This window comes from Pleurodeles waltl, chromosome 6 (genome assembly GCF_031143425.1).
Source record: "Pleurodeles waltl isolate 20211129_DDA chromosome 6, aPleWal1.hap1.20221129, whole genome shotgun sequence".
In the NCBI taxonomy this organism is placed as follows: Eukaryota; Metazoa; Chordata; class Amphibia; order Caudata; family Salamandridae; genus Pleurodeles; species Pleurodeles waltl.
This window is the reverse complement of record NC_090445.1, coordinates 1,652,641,769-1,652,657,032: the sequence shown is the minus strand read 5'-3', so window position 1 is coordinate 1,652,657,032 and position 15,264 is coordinate 1,652,641,769. Positions and strand designations below refer to the sequence as shown.

Below are 15,264 nucleotides of genomic sequence, written 5' to 3'. Positions count from 1 at the left end.
ATTTTAGACTATTGAGTTTGCTATGTATATTACATAATAAACCTTATTTTCACACATGCTATATGTTAATTAGGTGGTTACAGAAAACACAGCTTTTTTCTGAGGGGTCAAAGTACAGAGACTGTTAACTTCCACTCCATTAAAAAGGAATATTTTGTAGTCTTCCATTTTCATTTTAGTAACAATGAAAATGGTTACCCCAAAAACATTTGATTTTCAAAAACTTTTTTTCAGATTCCAGCCAGTGGAGGATAATTTTGAACTCAGACAACAGACAATATTTTGTTAAACTCTCAACCATCTTGGACCCTAAAGCTAGTCCATACAGTGTATTAATTAGGTTATCCACATTGGAAACAGGCGATTTGAGTTCTGACCTAAGTTTCTCAGATTAACTTTCTGTGTCATCTTGGGCAAATTGCCTTTGGTAGCTTACTTGTACATTTTAATGTTGATCTTGACAAAATAAAATAGTTCACTTCATTAGTTAACTTTATTTTATGCTTTTCGCCAAATACCATTTGTCCTGTTACCCGTTTTAGGCCCTGATTATGAGTGGGCCAGTAAAGTGCAACCCGTGGGGGTCACAATTATATTTTGGGCTATAGTTAAAACATCCCATAATTTTGGGATGCATTAAATACCTCAGCTGCTCTTAAATTTCGCCAGGTTAAACTTGCCTAAATTTAATGTGGAAATTGTATGTTATTTACCATACCATGAGGATTTTGGTGCATTAAACACCTAAATCTGCATGTTATTCCCCACAAACTTGTGATAGGTGTTATTTATTGCACCTGATAAATAACATACACATGGCCCTAGCTTTCTTTGCCACCTTGGATAAACAAGCTTACTTTATTTACCTTTTGATTACCTCGTGGGGTGAGCATGGGCAAATAATCTATGTCCCATCACTTTTTTAAAGTTATTATTTGATTCAGAACACATAAACTAATTTCCATTTACCTTTGAACTCGTTATGTGGTCGGAGGCAAATATTGTTCCCTACTTTACTTGAGGACCTTACAGTGCAACACTGGGCAAATAATATTTATTCTTTTGACGTTTTTATGTTGCTGTGTGCTTCTGAGCTACTTCTATAAACAATCAAACACCTGGAGCACTTCGAAACAGGGTAAATGTAAGGTTATATACAAAAGGCAAGATCTGCACTTAAGAGCGTGCTCACAGGCCCATATTTACACTTTTTTGTCCAGCATTTGCGTCATTTTTTGAGGCAAAAGCGGCGCAAACTTACAAAATATAATTGCATTTTATGTTTACGCTGCTTTTGCATCAACAAATGATGCAAATTCGGTGCAAAAAAAAGTATAAATATGGGCCATAGTCTGCAACATTTTTCTGTACAATGTGAATTTCATCCCAGGTTCATGCAACATCACAATGCTTACTCTGTCTCCTTTCAGGCCCATGTCACCTTTAAATCCTGGGAAGCCATCCTCGCCCTGTAGAGAGAAAAAAAAAAACACATGCGCACATCAATTGGCACAGTCAAAAAGCAATTTTGACAGAAAGCGACATCTCCTTGGATTGTCACGCGCCAGGCTGGCGAACAGCACCAACGCAGTTGTACCGGAGAAGGCAGGCAGTGCAACAGTGTGGAGCACATCTGAAAGCATCACAGAAGCAGGGCAAGTGTGTTGCCTTGGAAACCCATGTGTGCTTTCTGCTCGCTGGGAGGACTATTCTTAGTATGGCTTGTTCTTCTAATACGGCCCGAGTGCGAGCCCACAGAGAGGACTCTACCACTCACACAGGCACCTTTATGTGGCGTCCAATGTAGAGAAAAAAAAATCTCTTTAACTAGTCTGTATCGCTAACAATCACCAACAATAGGCATTCTGGAAATTGTTTGATTATATCAGCTGGGATTTTGAGAGGCATTGTGACATCATTCACTTGATGGTCCCTTCAATGAAGACGTACGTTCCTCAAGTGAAGGAGATGAGAACTAGCAAAATTGGAATCCAGGGATCTATTCCAGGAATGCAACCTTCACCCTGCTGGTTCATAAGAAACAGAGGGGACGCCCTCAAGGGAGCCATACCTGAGTGCCTTCAAAGTCTATGAAGCACAGAGCAACACACTGAGGCTTGCCACACATTTAACATTTTTCACCAACTCAAAATACTGTGCAGATGGCAAATATGTGACCGTGACCATCAGCAAGAAATTGAATGAAATGCTCCTCAAATAACCGCTTACAAATGCAAGCATCTTATTTTCTCAAGTTATTCCCGGTTTGGGGTACATTAATGGCAACAGCATTCATGCGGTGTGTGACAGCGCTATTACCGACCTATGGGTATAAAGAAACTTTTCAGAGAAACTCTAAAAAAAGGCTTTAATAATACACACAAAGTACATATGCAGACGATTAGAGTGTGATCTGTGTAAAGACATGGTAAGGTGCACTCCCTGAGTCAGTAAATGCCGAGTATCCCCTGTGTACTAAAATGTAGAGTGATCATTTGTAATTGTGGGTGTATTAATACATTTGCTCTAGTTAACGTGTTTTTGGGTCACATTTATTTTCACTGGCATGAATATGCGCGTGCGCACAGACACACACAAACGTGTACACATATACTACGCTACCACACAATTTCTAGTTGTGAGTTGGAGATTATCTCTGAAAGGCCAGCAGGGTTGATGCAGAGTAATTCTGTAATAGAATTACTTTCAGCAGGCAGTAGGGGAAAAGACGCGTGTCTGTTCTAGTTACAGATAAATTAACACTAACATGCCCCACCAAGAGCTGGTCCCCCGACTCTCCAAGCAGTTTTCAGCTAGCAGCACCTGAAGGGGCACAAAGCATTCCACTGCATGACAGCTGGTGGCATCACCCCTCACCCAGTGGAAGATATAGCACATGTCAGTGCCAAACACTGTCTACCATTGCTATCCTTTCCAGCCCACCAGCCAACCGCAAAATGGATCCATTTAGTTGTTTCTTATTACAGATAATTCTAAAGCCAGACACGCCCTGTGTTTCAATTAGCGGTTTCTTAAAGACTTTGATTTCTCAGTGTTAGACCTGACAGCCTTAGGGTGGTCACCTCTAACCTTTTGCCCGCTTTCCTCCACTTTTTAGATACTGCTTTTGCTAGTTTTCAGACTCTGCGCACTTTAACACTGCTAAGCACTTCTAAAGTGCATATGCTCTCTCCCTTTAAACCTGGAACATTAGATCATACCCAATTGGACAATTTAATTTAATTAGCTTTTTACCTATTAAGAAATGTTGCCCAGTCGTAACTGTATAACTTGTCACCACTTTTCCACCTGACTGTTTTCACAAGCACATCAGAAAAAGAATTAACACATACAGAAATGACGTGCACGCTTCAGAAGCAGCACCCTTGCCCTAATGTATCCCTGAAGTCTGCTAATTTAGGGTTCAATCAGACAGCTGTCACTGTCGGGTTCCACATCAGTTTCTTGACAGCCAGATCAAGCTCAGACAGCCTTAGGCCTGCACACAGCACGCGGCTGGGCATCTTCACAGCAGCCACATGGCCTTGCTAATGAAACACCTCAGATTTCATACGTGTGCAGACACAGCCAGAGGACACCGCCTCGAGTCCACCAACACAAGGTTGTGTATGAACCAGCTCTGAATGCGATCGATCCAGAGAAATGAAAATGTCACTTACCCAGTGTACATCTGTTCGTGGCATCAGTCGCTGTAGATTTGCATGTTTTGCATAGCTCGCCATCTGGTGTTGGGTCGGAGTGTTACAAGTTGTTTTTCTTCGAAGAAGTCTTTCGAGTCACGGGACCGAGTTACTCCTCCTTTTGTCTCCATTGCGCATGTGTGTCGACTCCATCTTCGATTGTTTTTCCCCGCAGAGGGTGAGGTAGGAGTTGTATTGTAGTAATAGTGGCCATGCAATGGAGTGACTAAGTATGTACCTATTTAAGGTTAAAATAATATATATACAAATAGTTGAAGGTACCTTCCGAACTGCTACAGGCTCCCGGGGAGGCGGGTGGGCACATGCGTATCTACAGCGACTGATGCCACGAACAGATGTACACTGGGTAAGTGACATTTTCAGTTCGATGGCATCTGTCGCTGTAGATACGCATGTTTTGCATAGACTAGTAAGCAGTTATCTCCCCAAAAGCGGTGGCTCAGCCTGTAGGAGTGGGAGTAGTCTGAAACAATGTTCTTAATACGGCTTGACCTACTGTGGCTTGTTGTGCGGATAACACGTCTACACAGTAGTGCTTGGTGAATGTGTGAGGCGTAGACCATGTGGCTGCCTTACATATTTCTTGCATTGGGATGTTTCCTAGAAAGGCCATGGTAGCACCTTTATTTCTGGTTGAGTGTGCCCTTGGTGTAATGGGCAGTTGTCGTTTAGCTTTAAGGTAGCAGATTTGGATGCATTTAACTATCCATCTGGCTATACCTTGTTTTGATATTGGGTTTCCTGCATGAGGTTTTTGGAATGCAATAAATAGCTGTTTAGTTTTCCTGATGCTCTTTGTTCTGTCAATGTAATACATTAATGCTCTTTTGACATCTAAAGTATGTAGTGCCCTCTCAGCTACGGAATCTGGCTGTGGGAAGAACACTGGAAGTTCCACTGTTTGATTTAGATGGAACGGTGAAATAACTTTTGGTAGAAATTTAGGATTAGTCCTTAGGACGACCTTATTTTTGTGTAGTTGTATAAAAGGTTCTTGTATTGTAAACGCCTGAATCTCGCTTACTCTTCTTAGAGAAGTAATGGCGATGAGAAATGCAACCTTCCATGTTAGGAACTGTATTTCGCAGGAGTGCATGGGTTCAAAAGGTGGACTCATAAGTCTAGTTAAGACAACATTTAGGTTCCATGAAGGAACAGGTGGTGTTCTTGGTGGAATAATTCTTTTAAGGCCCTCCATGAATGCTTTAATGACTGGTATCCTATATAGGGAAGTTGAATAGGTAGGCTGCAGGTATGCAGATATTGCTGCAAGGTGTAATTTAATGGAAGAGAAAGCTAGGTTAGATTTTTGTAAGTGAAGCAAGTAACCCACTACATGTTTTGGGGTTGCGTGTAATGGTTGGATTTGATTAATATGGCAGTAGCAAACAAACCTCTTCCATTTACTGGCATAGCAGTGCCTGGTGGATGGCCTTCTGGCTTGCTTTATGACTTCCATACATTCTTGGGTAAGTTGTAAGTGTCCGAATTCTAGGATTTCAGGAGCCAGATTGCTAGATTCAGCGATGCTGGATCTGGGTGTCTGATCCTTTGGTTGTGTTGTGTTAACAGATCCGGCCTGTTGGGCAGTTTGATGTGGGGTACTACTGATAGGTCTAGCAGCGTTGTGTACCAGGGTTGCCTTGCCCAAGTTGGTGCTATTAATATGAGTTTGAGTTTGTTTTGACTGAGTTTGTTTACCAGATAAGGAAGGAGAGGGAGAGGAGGAAAAGCGTAGGCAAATATCCCTGACCAGTTCATCCATAGGGCATTGCCGTGGGACTGCCTGTGTGGGTATCTGGATGCGAAGTTTTGGCATTTTGCGTTCTCTTTTGTCGCAAACAAGTCTATTTGAGGTGTTCCCCAGAGCGTGAAGTAAGTGTTCAGAATTTGGGGGTGAATTTCCCATTCGTGGACCTGTTGGTGATCTCGAGAGAGATTGTCTGCGAGTTGATTCCCTGGGATAAATTGTGCTATTAGGCGAATTTTGTTGTGAATTGCCCAACGCCATATCTTTTGTGCCAGCAGGCTCAATTGCGTTGAGTGCGTTCCCCCTTGTTTGTTTAGATAATACATTGTTGTCATGTTGTCTGTTTTGACGAGAATGTATTTGTGAACTATTATTGGTTGAAAAGCCTTTAGTGCTTGAAAAACTGCTAGCAGTTCTAGGTGATTTATATGCAGTTTTGTTTGATGTACGTTCCATTGTCCTTGTATGCTGTGTTGATCGAGGTGTGCTCCCCACCCTGTCATGGAAGCATCTGTTGTTATTACGTATTGTGGCACTGGGTCTTGGAAAGGCCGCCCTTTGTTTAAATTTATATTGTTCCACCATAGAAGCGAGAGGTAAGTTTGGCGGTCTATTAACACCAGATCTATAAGGTGACCCTGTGCTTGTGACCACTGTGATGCTAGGCACTGTTGTAAGGGCCTCATGTGCAGTCTTGCGTTTGGGACAATGGCTATGCATGAAGACATCATGCCTAGGAGTTGTAATATCATCTTTGCTTGTATTCTTTGTGTTGGATACCTGCGTTGTATGATGTTGTTGAAATTTTGAATTCTTTGTGGACTTGGAGTGGCTACTCCTATTGTTGTGTTTATTATGGCTCCTAGGTATTGTTGTACCTTGCATGGCAGAATGTTGGATTTTGCGAAGTTGACTGTGAACCCTAGTTTGTAGAGGGTTTGTATGATTTGATTTGTGTGGTGTGAGCACGTTATTAACGAATGGGTCTTGATTAGCCAGTCGTCTAGATACGGGAATACATGTATTTGCTGCCTTCTGATGTGTGCAGCGACTACTGCTAGACATTTGGTAAAGACTCTTGGTGCGGTTGTTAAACCGAAAGGCAGTACCTTGAATTGGTAGTGTATTCCTTTGAATACAAACCTTAGGTATTTCCTGTGCGATGGATGTATTGGTATATGGAAATACGCGTCTTTGAGGTCTAATGTTGTCATGTAGTCGTGTAGTTTCAGCAATGGTAACACTTCTTGTAGTGTGACCATGTGAAAGTGGTCTGATTTGATGTATGTGTTTAGTATTCTTAGGTCTAGGATTGGTCTTAGCGTTTTGTCCTTCTTTGGTATTAAGAAGTACAGTGAATAAACACCTGTGTTTATTTGTGTGTTTGGTACTAACTCGATTGCATTCTTTTGCAATAGTGCTTGAACTTCTATCTCCAGGAGCTCGGAATGATGTTTTGATAAATTTTGTGCTCTCGGTGGTATGTTTGGAGGGAATTGTAGAAATTCTATGCAATAACCATTTTGGATAATTGCTAGAACCCAAGTGTCTGTAGTGATTTCCTCCCATGCTTTGTAATAATGACCTATTCTTCCCCCCACTGGTGTTGTGTGGAGGGGGTGAGTGACATGTGAGTCACTGCTTAGTTGTAGGGGTTTTGGGGCTTTGAAATTTTCCCCTATTCTTAGGGAATTGCCCTCCTCTATATTGGCCCCGAAAGCCTCCCCTGTACTGTCCCTGGTAACTGGATGTTGTTGCCTGTGAGGTACTGGCTTGTGTGGCCTGACCCCGAAACCCCCCTCTAAAGGGTGTTTTGCGGAAGGTGCTGTAATTTCCTCTGCTCTGCGGGGAGTAGAGTGCGCCCATGGCTTTAGCAGTGTCCGTGTCTTTTTTAAGTTTCTCAATCGCCGTGTCCACTTCTGGACCGAACAGTTCTTTTTCGTTGAATGGCATATTGAGAACTGCCTGCTGAATCTCTGGTTTAAACCCAGACGTTCGTAGCCACGCATGCCTTCTGATGGTCACAGATGTATTTATTGTTCTTGCAGCTGTGTCTGCTGCATCCATGGAGGAGCGTATCTGGTTGTTTGAAATGTTCTGTCCTTCCTCAACCACTTGCTTTGCCCTCTTTTGTAGGTCTTTGGGTAGATGTTCAATGAGATGTTGCAACTCATCCCAATGGGCTCTGTCATAGCGCGCAAGTAGTGCCTGAGAGTTAGCGATGCGCCACTGGTTTGCAACTTGTGCTGCGACTCTCTTTCCAGCTGCATCGAACTTGCGGCTTTCCTTATCTGGGGGTGGTGCATCCCCAGATGTGTGGGAGTTGGCCCTTTTCCTAGCTGCTCCTACAACGACAGAATCTGGTGGCAGCTGTGTAGTGATGAAAATAGGGTCTGTAGGAGGCGCTTTATACTTTTTTTCCACCCTTGGTGTGATTGCCCTACTTTTGACCGGCTCCTTAAAGATGTCTTTTGCGTGCCGAAGCATACCAGGGAGCATAGGCAGGCTTTGGTAGGAGCTGTGGGTGGCGGAGAGGGTGTTGAATAGAAAGTCATCCTCGACTTGTTCTGAGTGGAGGCTTACATTGTGGAATTGTGCTGCTCTAGCCACCACCTGAGAATATGCAGTACTGTCTTCTGGTGGTAATGGCTTTGTAGGGTATGCCTCCGGACTGTTATCTGACACAGGGGCGTCGTATAAGTCCCATGCGTCCTGATCCTGGTCACCTTGGCTCATGGTGGTGTGAGCCGGGGAATGTGATGGAGTTTGTGCTGGTGAGACGTGAATTATAGGTGGAGGAGAGGGTGGCGGAGTAACCTTTTTCACCATTTTTGTTTGTGGTGTTTGGTCAGTTTGAAATTCCAGTCTTCTCTTTCTCCTAATAGGGGGAAGGGTGCTTATCTTTCCTGTCCCCTGCTGTATAAAAATACGTTTCTGCGTATGGTCTACATCGGTGGATTGCAGGTCTTCCTCAAACCTATGCTTTCGCATTTGGGAGGTCATTGATTGCTCTTCTGTATAAGAGCCTGAAACTGGGTCGGTTGCAGGTTGTTTTGGCACCGAAACCCTGTCTGCATCTTTTTTCGGCTCCGAGGTGACTTTTTTCTTTTTCGGAGTCGAAACATCTCGGCGTCGATCTTCGTCGGTGCCGCTGTCTCGGCGTCAAGCCGTGTCTACACCGCTATCTCGGTGTCGATGTATGTCTCCAGCACTTTCTCGGTCCCGAGAAGGCTGCGTGCCGGTGTCTCGACCGGAGTCGGACGGTCTCGGCAATGATTGGGCCTTTTTCGGTGCCGACGGTCGGTCACCGAATTTATGGGTGGAGCCATGGCCTGGTGGCAGTGGCGTCCCCTGGGCCTTGACAATCTTCTTATGAGTGGTTTTCGACGTCTTACTCACGGTTTGTGGATCGTCGAATTCCTCGGAGTCCGATTCGTGTATCGAAAAGGTTTCTTCCTCTTCTTGTATCTCGAACTCTCGGTGGGCTGTCGGCGTGGACGCCATTTGAAGTCTTCTGGCTCGACGGTCTCGGAGTGTTTTTCGGGACCGGAACGCACGACAGGCCTCGCAAGTGTCTTCACTGTGCTCAGGTGACAGGCACAGGTTACAGACCAAGTGTTGGTCTGTATAGGGGTATTTGTTGTGGCATTTGGGACAGAAACGGAACGGGGTCCGTTCCATCGGCGTTCTTCTACACGCGGTCGGGCCGAGCAGGCCCCGACGGGGGATCGAAAACTGCCCCGAAGGGCTCCGGAGCTCTTCGATCTTCGATGCGGTGTTGATTCTAACTACGCCGATCCCGAACGCAACAATACCGATGAAAATCTTCTGAAATTTAGCTGTTTTTCCGTTCCGAAACTCGGAGCAACAGGAACACGTCCGAACCCGATGGCGGAAAAAAAACAATCAAAGATGGAGTCGACGCCCATGCGCAATGGAGACAAAAGGAGGAGTCACTCGGTCCCGTGACTCGAAAGACTTCTTCGAAGAAAAACAACTTGTAACACTCCGACCCAACACCAGATGGCGAGCTATGCAAAACATGCGTATCTACAGCGACAGATGCCATCGAACATACTGTATATTTCCCCAGAGCCACACATGCCATCAAATATATATTTCCCCAGAGGAATATATACAGATTGCTTAATGTTGATTTGCTTTTTACTATCATTTAAATATTTTGGGTCAGACTTATCATAGTGTTATGCCTCCCATTCATTATGCAAGTTGGGGGCGCAAGGATAATGCAACACTAAAGTCAGATTCATCAAGCCACATCAAGCCACGCAAGGCCACCTTGCTTGCCCCTGTATGTCTTGATAAAGGAAGACTTCACAAATCGCTGCCTTGGGTTACAGTTCCCCAGGGAGGCGTTCCATGGGTTTTCGCATGCGCCAAGCCATGGATTTTGGTGCATTCCCAGATTTACCATTAGTGGTAGACCTGGGAATGCATTAAAATGCTGTGCCTCCCCAGGGGAGGTTTAATGAAAAGAAATATTTGTATTTCTCCTTTTTTTCTCTTCCTTCTACCTGTGCTGGATTGTGCAGCACAATTAGAAACAGGAAAATGCCTCTGAGGATTGCTTTTGCGCAGGAAGTTGTCTCTTCCAGCATAAAAACAATCCCCCTTCCTGCACAAAAACAATCCTGCCTGCAATGCAGGGTCCCTTGCACCATGATGCAAGGGTGCCTCCGTTGGTGCTGGCAGCCAAAAGTGCACCAGCACAAGGAAAGAACATGAATGCATTGTGTAATGCTAAATACAGTGCATTCCTGCCTTTTACTTTCACGCAGCACTGTGCCTTGCTGCGTTGTGCTGCGTGAAAGTATGATAAATATGGGCCTCAGTGTTATAAATTGTGGCGCTGGAGAGGGCTGGGACTAGTGCAGCACAAGATGATATTAAAGGGAGTGACATTCCACAATGGTCATTCCTAGTGACTGTTAGTGATGTGGGACTGGGTCACTTGATGGCCCCTTTAAGACAAGGTGGTAGGCGGTGCTTTAAATGGGCAGGTAATGTCCAGTACTGAGTACCTCCACTTCTTTCATTTGAAAGTAGAGGACCTGCTCTTCTCAGCAAGGCTGGAGTGCGTTTGATTAAAGAGGACCTGCACTTCTCAGGAGCAATCAGGTTCTGTGGATAGTGAGTACCAGCACTTCTATATATCCTTTCCAAATGGTGTTAGGCAGACTCCTCCCTGTGGGCTATGGGCCTGGGACGCGTCTGCCATTCAAAGCTGGTCTCTATACACAAGTCTTTTATTTACCAAGTTGTGGATAGTGACTCCCTCTCTTGCTGAGTAGTAGCACGATTCTAAAACAAACTGATAATCACCACGGTATGATGCTCACCTTTTCACCTTTGGTACCTTTCAGACCCCGGATTCCGTCAGCCCCCTGCAGAACAAACGAACATTAATATTAGGTGGTGTAGCACACTGAAGTCATGCAGACAGGCCCTTTCCAGCTGGAAGCGGGAATCTGGAAATTCTACCACCAAGACGTGAACGTTGGTTTCTTGTTGAGAGGGATGAAATTATGCATAATTCGAGAAAAAGTTAAACAAAATGAAGAGTTCGTAAAAGTAAAAAAAAATATTGTAATGCTGATACTCATATATGGTGCTATCTCTTGAAATCTAAACTCTCATGACCACAAAAACCAAAATCTGTGATAATATTATGAGAGCGATGAGAGAGGAAGAGAGAGAAAGGGAAGGAATAAAGAGAGAGAGAGAGCGGGAAGGAACAACGAGAGAGAGAGAGAGAGAAAGGGAAGGAACAAAGAGAAAAAGGTTAAGCAAAAGAGAGAAAGGGTTGGTGTGAGAGAGTGAGAAGAAGGGGCGCGAGAGCAAGGCAGAGGGAGAGAGATGCTAGAAATGTTTCAGATCCTCTCAATTTTTTCCTGGTGTAGACAACATCCAATTCTCATTTCCCCAGACCAAAACCAAGAAAAGCAGATTTGTGAGAAAGAAGGTAGAAGAAAAAAGATAGGAAAACAGTGACAAGGGTGGAGAGCAGGAACGAAAAAGAACCAACAAGAGCAAGAAAACAATACATGTGGTCTAAGGTGGTGGAAGAAAGAGGCGTGGGATGGAATAAAATTGAGATATTGGTGCTCCTGTGTTGTGTTGCTGTCCTGGGGCGGTGCCCAAGCATCAATATGTTGGTGTGAGTATCCTACTAGCTTGTGTTAGTCTCCCAGTGTCTGCTCCCTGATGCTGTCGCTGCAACAATGTGTGTCCCCTCTGTCAGCGTTCCAGCGTCACTGTGTCCAGGTCAATGTCTCCAGGTCAATGTCTCCATGTCAGTGATGATGTCCCTGTGTCAGCGCCCTAGTGTCAATGCTTGAGATATGTCAATGCTCCCCCATCATATCATCCTCGTGTTAGTATTGGAGGTTTTGTGCTGGCGCTTTATGTATGTGTGCCAGTGGCATTACCTCAGCGTCAGTGTCTTCATGCGGCACCCTTGTGTCAGTGCCCCCTGCCAACCTCCACAGGCATTACACCAGAGCTGCATTCTCCGTCAGTCTATGTGTCACTGCCTCTATATTGAGGCATTCTTTGGTGTTGTGCCCCAGTGTCATTCTCAGAGGATTAGTATCCTTCAGTACTAAAAATGTTGTGCCAGTGTCCAAGCAAAGCTGCCCAGTGCCAGTGTTCCAGGATTAGTGTTTGTGCACTGTGCCAGTGTTCCAGTATCACTAATCCACCTTCAGTGTTGTTTGCCTATTTCAGTGTCCCCAGGGCTGCTGTCCATTTCACTGTGCCAGTATCCTAGTGGCAGTGTATATTTGCCAGTGCCCTCTTGTTGGTGTACTTGTGTCAGTTCTCTTCTGTCACTGCACCTAGGTAAGATGCCCATGTCAGGTTTGGCACTTCTGTGGCAGTGTGCCAGTCACTGTACAGACCCTGTGCCATTGGTGGTGTCCCTGTGTCAATGTCACTCCCTTTGTATCCCACATGATGTTAGTGTTTGGTTATAAAGTACTTATACCATCCTAAACTTCAAAGCACTAGAAGAATGGACGAGCCAAGAACCTTGACAGGGAAGATCGCGGAGAGATCTTTTGATCTAAAATATGCATCAGACTGATGAGTGTTTTGGGACAGTTCACACGAAAAAAAATGTGCTTTAAAGTTTTTGTTAGGTGAGAACCACTTCAAAAGGAGAGTGCTGACAAGTAACACATTTTAAAAATGTGAACATCAATGTGACTAATACAGTACAATTATAATCCCCCACTTGACAAGAGTGGTTTCAAAGATCATGGGAAAATTAGACACTGGGGAAAATTGACCAACACTTACACTGGATTGGCATCACAAAAGTGCACAAGCCCAGTGCAAAATAATGTGTTGGCATTCACTCTCCAATACAAATGATGAATCGCATTGGAAAGTTGCTGAAAATAGAGCTATGTGTTACTTTGCACCAAGGGCATGTTCCATGGGTGGGACATTGTTCTGATGCCACCACCCATGGCAATTCCTTTCTACTAACACTGGTAGACGGGGATATGCACCAAACACTTATGACTCCTCAAGGCAGGCATAAGGCTTGAGAAAGGTTTTATTTTCTCAAAACTTTTCAAACTTAGCAAGTGTGCTGCATACAAGTTAGTACAAGTATTAATGCATAGTTTTTATGCTACAAAGCTTCCCTTCGACTAATAAAGAGCTATGCTTGACATAACTCACACACACACCCTGTCACTATAGTGCAAGGGTGTCTGTGCTGGCAAATGAAAGCCATAAGAAGGCCAGAACTGGGAGAGAGAACAACTTTTCTGTACTGCATTGGACCAACAATGTGCAAATCTCCCCTTGGGTTGCAATTCGTTGCATAATGCAGTGCAGATCTTTAATATTTACATTTTTGCTTCTATGTTTAACATATTTAGAGGAAAGGGAGTGTTTGTTTTCAAATGAATCTATTGGCCTATTAATCCTACCTCTAACAGGAGATTAAGATTGAGGGGACTATCCCTTCCACTCCTTCTTCCCATCCCCTGTGCTTACAGCCATACTATGAGGGACATAATGTCCGGGAGATGGCCAGAAGGTAGGCTACATCCATCATGAAGGTCTCATTAACTCATCTTCACTAGTTACACCTTCAGTAGCTGAGAGTAATACCTCCTTTAGGGGTGACTCTTGAGACCGGAGCTGTTCACTTATATCATCACAGCAGGTGAGACTGGAGCAGCTTGGGAGTGCTGGGCCACTGAAGTCTACCTACGGCCTGCTGGCTGGCAGAGAGCTAGGCCAGTCCTTGGATCTGACTGCAGAGGGTTTGATAAAATGCGATCATTTTAATTAACAATTTTCGTGGGTGTTCATGTGCTCTTAGGGAACTGCGGACCCAGACTTTTGAATGATGATGTGGATTCAAAAAACAGTACTATCTATGGTTATTACCCACTGATGAAATCTAAGTAAAAGCGTTTTAAGAAAACCACTGAACTAAAATCTAAGCTATGATGTAAGTCCCACAATTTGCCTGTTTTATCCAAAACTGACTAAATATTTAAAAATATATATTTTCAAAATAAGGTAAATTTAGTTGACGAAAAGACAGAATTGTATTCAGAGAACGTTGCTTGTTCTCGAAAAAATGTGAAACAAAGAAATACTGAAATTCTCGACACTTTTCAGTTCACTCTGGTCCTTTCCTTAATTTGAAAAGTCACATTACTTATCTAAGCCCAGCTAGATGGATTGATGTGGATGGGGGATGGGTGGGTGGACGGAGAGATGGATGGACAGACGGGCAAGCCGGTTGGCACACAACTAAATAGGTGGGTGGATGGATGGATGGATTTCACAGATGGTTGGATGAGCAGATGGATGGTTAGATGGATAGGATGTGTAAGTCGTCTGTACTGAGGGCAGATGAACGAACAGGCACACAGAAAGACAGAAAGATGCATGCTGAACAAGTTGCAGATGTTCTTTAGGGATATGTATAAACTTTGTGGTACCCTTCTTGCCCAGGTCCATGGTAACTTGTACAAATATATTAGTAAGTGAGGTAACCTTCTCAGTCCTATAAACTGAGTTTATCATTTTTAGGTAAGTTTAGTGCAAGCCGTAAGTAGATAGCGGCAGCTGTTTCTGGAGGCAGCGCAGTGCTTACCTTGACACCACGAGGTCCCGGATATCCGATGGGGCCCTGCGGACCAGCTGGGCCCTGGAAAGAAACAGAGAGTTAGACCGGTGCATAATCTAGCACAGGCTCATGCAAAGTACAATCATTGCCATGGAAACAAATATCTGCAGCTGCAGTTGTAATGGAACATTTGAGGCACGCATGTGGTCATGTGTGTGTAACTGCTGCGTATCCTGTGGTTAGATACGTGATTTCATGTGCACCTTTATGACAATCAGGTACAGCGCTCAGCAGTGCTCCAGAGGTTATATCTTCGGTGTAACACACAGTGAACACTGTGATATAGTGGTCATGTACAGTACGGATCAGTAGCAAATTAGGGATGAAAGTCCCATCTGCATAACAATTGGAGATTCATTTGGGTGAAAGGAAAATATGTAGAGGCATATTTACATGAAAGTGGTGCATCATACATGATGCAACACTTTTATGCCCCCACCCCCCCAAATGGCACACCACAACGGTCGTTAGGCCAAAAGCATCAGATTTTTTTACGCTATTGTGGTGCTTTGCTGCACTAGCATCAAAAGTGTTGAAGCTAGTGCAGCAAAGTGCAAGAAGGCCCAAAGGTTACTACGGGTGTGCCTGCTTTGAGCAGGCATTAAAACTGA

General features: G+C 44.2%; 1 protein-coding gene across 2 annotated transcripts in view; it reads right to left on the bottom strand.

Annotated features, from left to right (window-relative positions):
* Positions 1 to 15,264, bottom strand: part of COL5A1 (collagen type V alpha 1 chain) — a 425,380-nt gene that overhangs the window by 96,287 nt on the left and 313,829 nt on the right. For both annotated transcript variants that reach the window (XM_069241581.1, XM_069241580.1), the window contains exons 27-29: positions 14,621 to 14,674; positions 10,833 to 10,877; positions 1,416 to 1,469 (exon numbers count right to left, since the gene is read on the bottom strand). In XM_069241581.1, the coding sequence (XP_069097682.1) occupies positions 1,416 to 1,469; positions 10,833 to 10,877; positions 14,621 to 14,674 (153 nt within the window). The remainder of the gene's footprint in view (positions 1 to 1,415; positions 1,470 to 10,832; positions 10,878 to 14,620; positions 14,675 to 15,264) is intronic.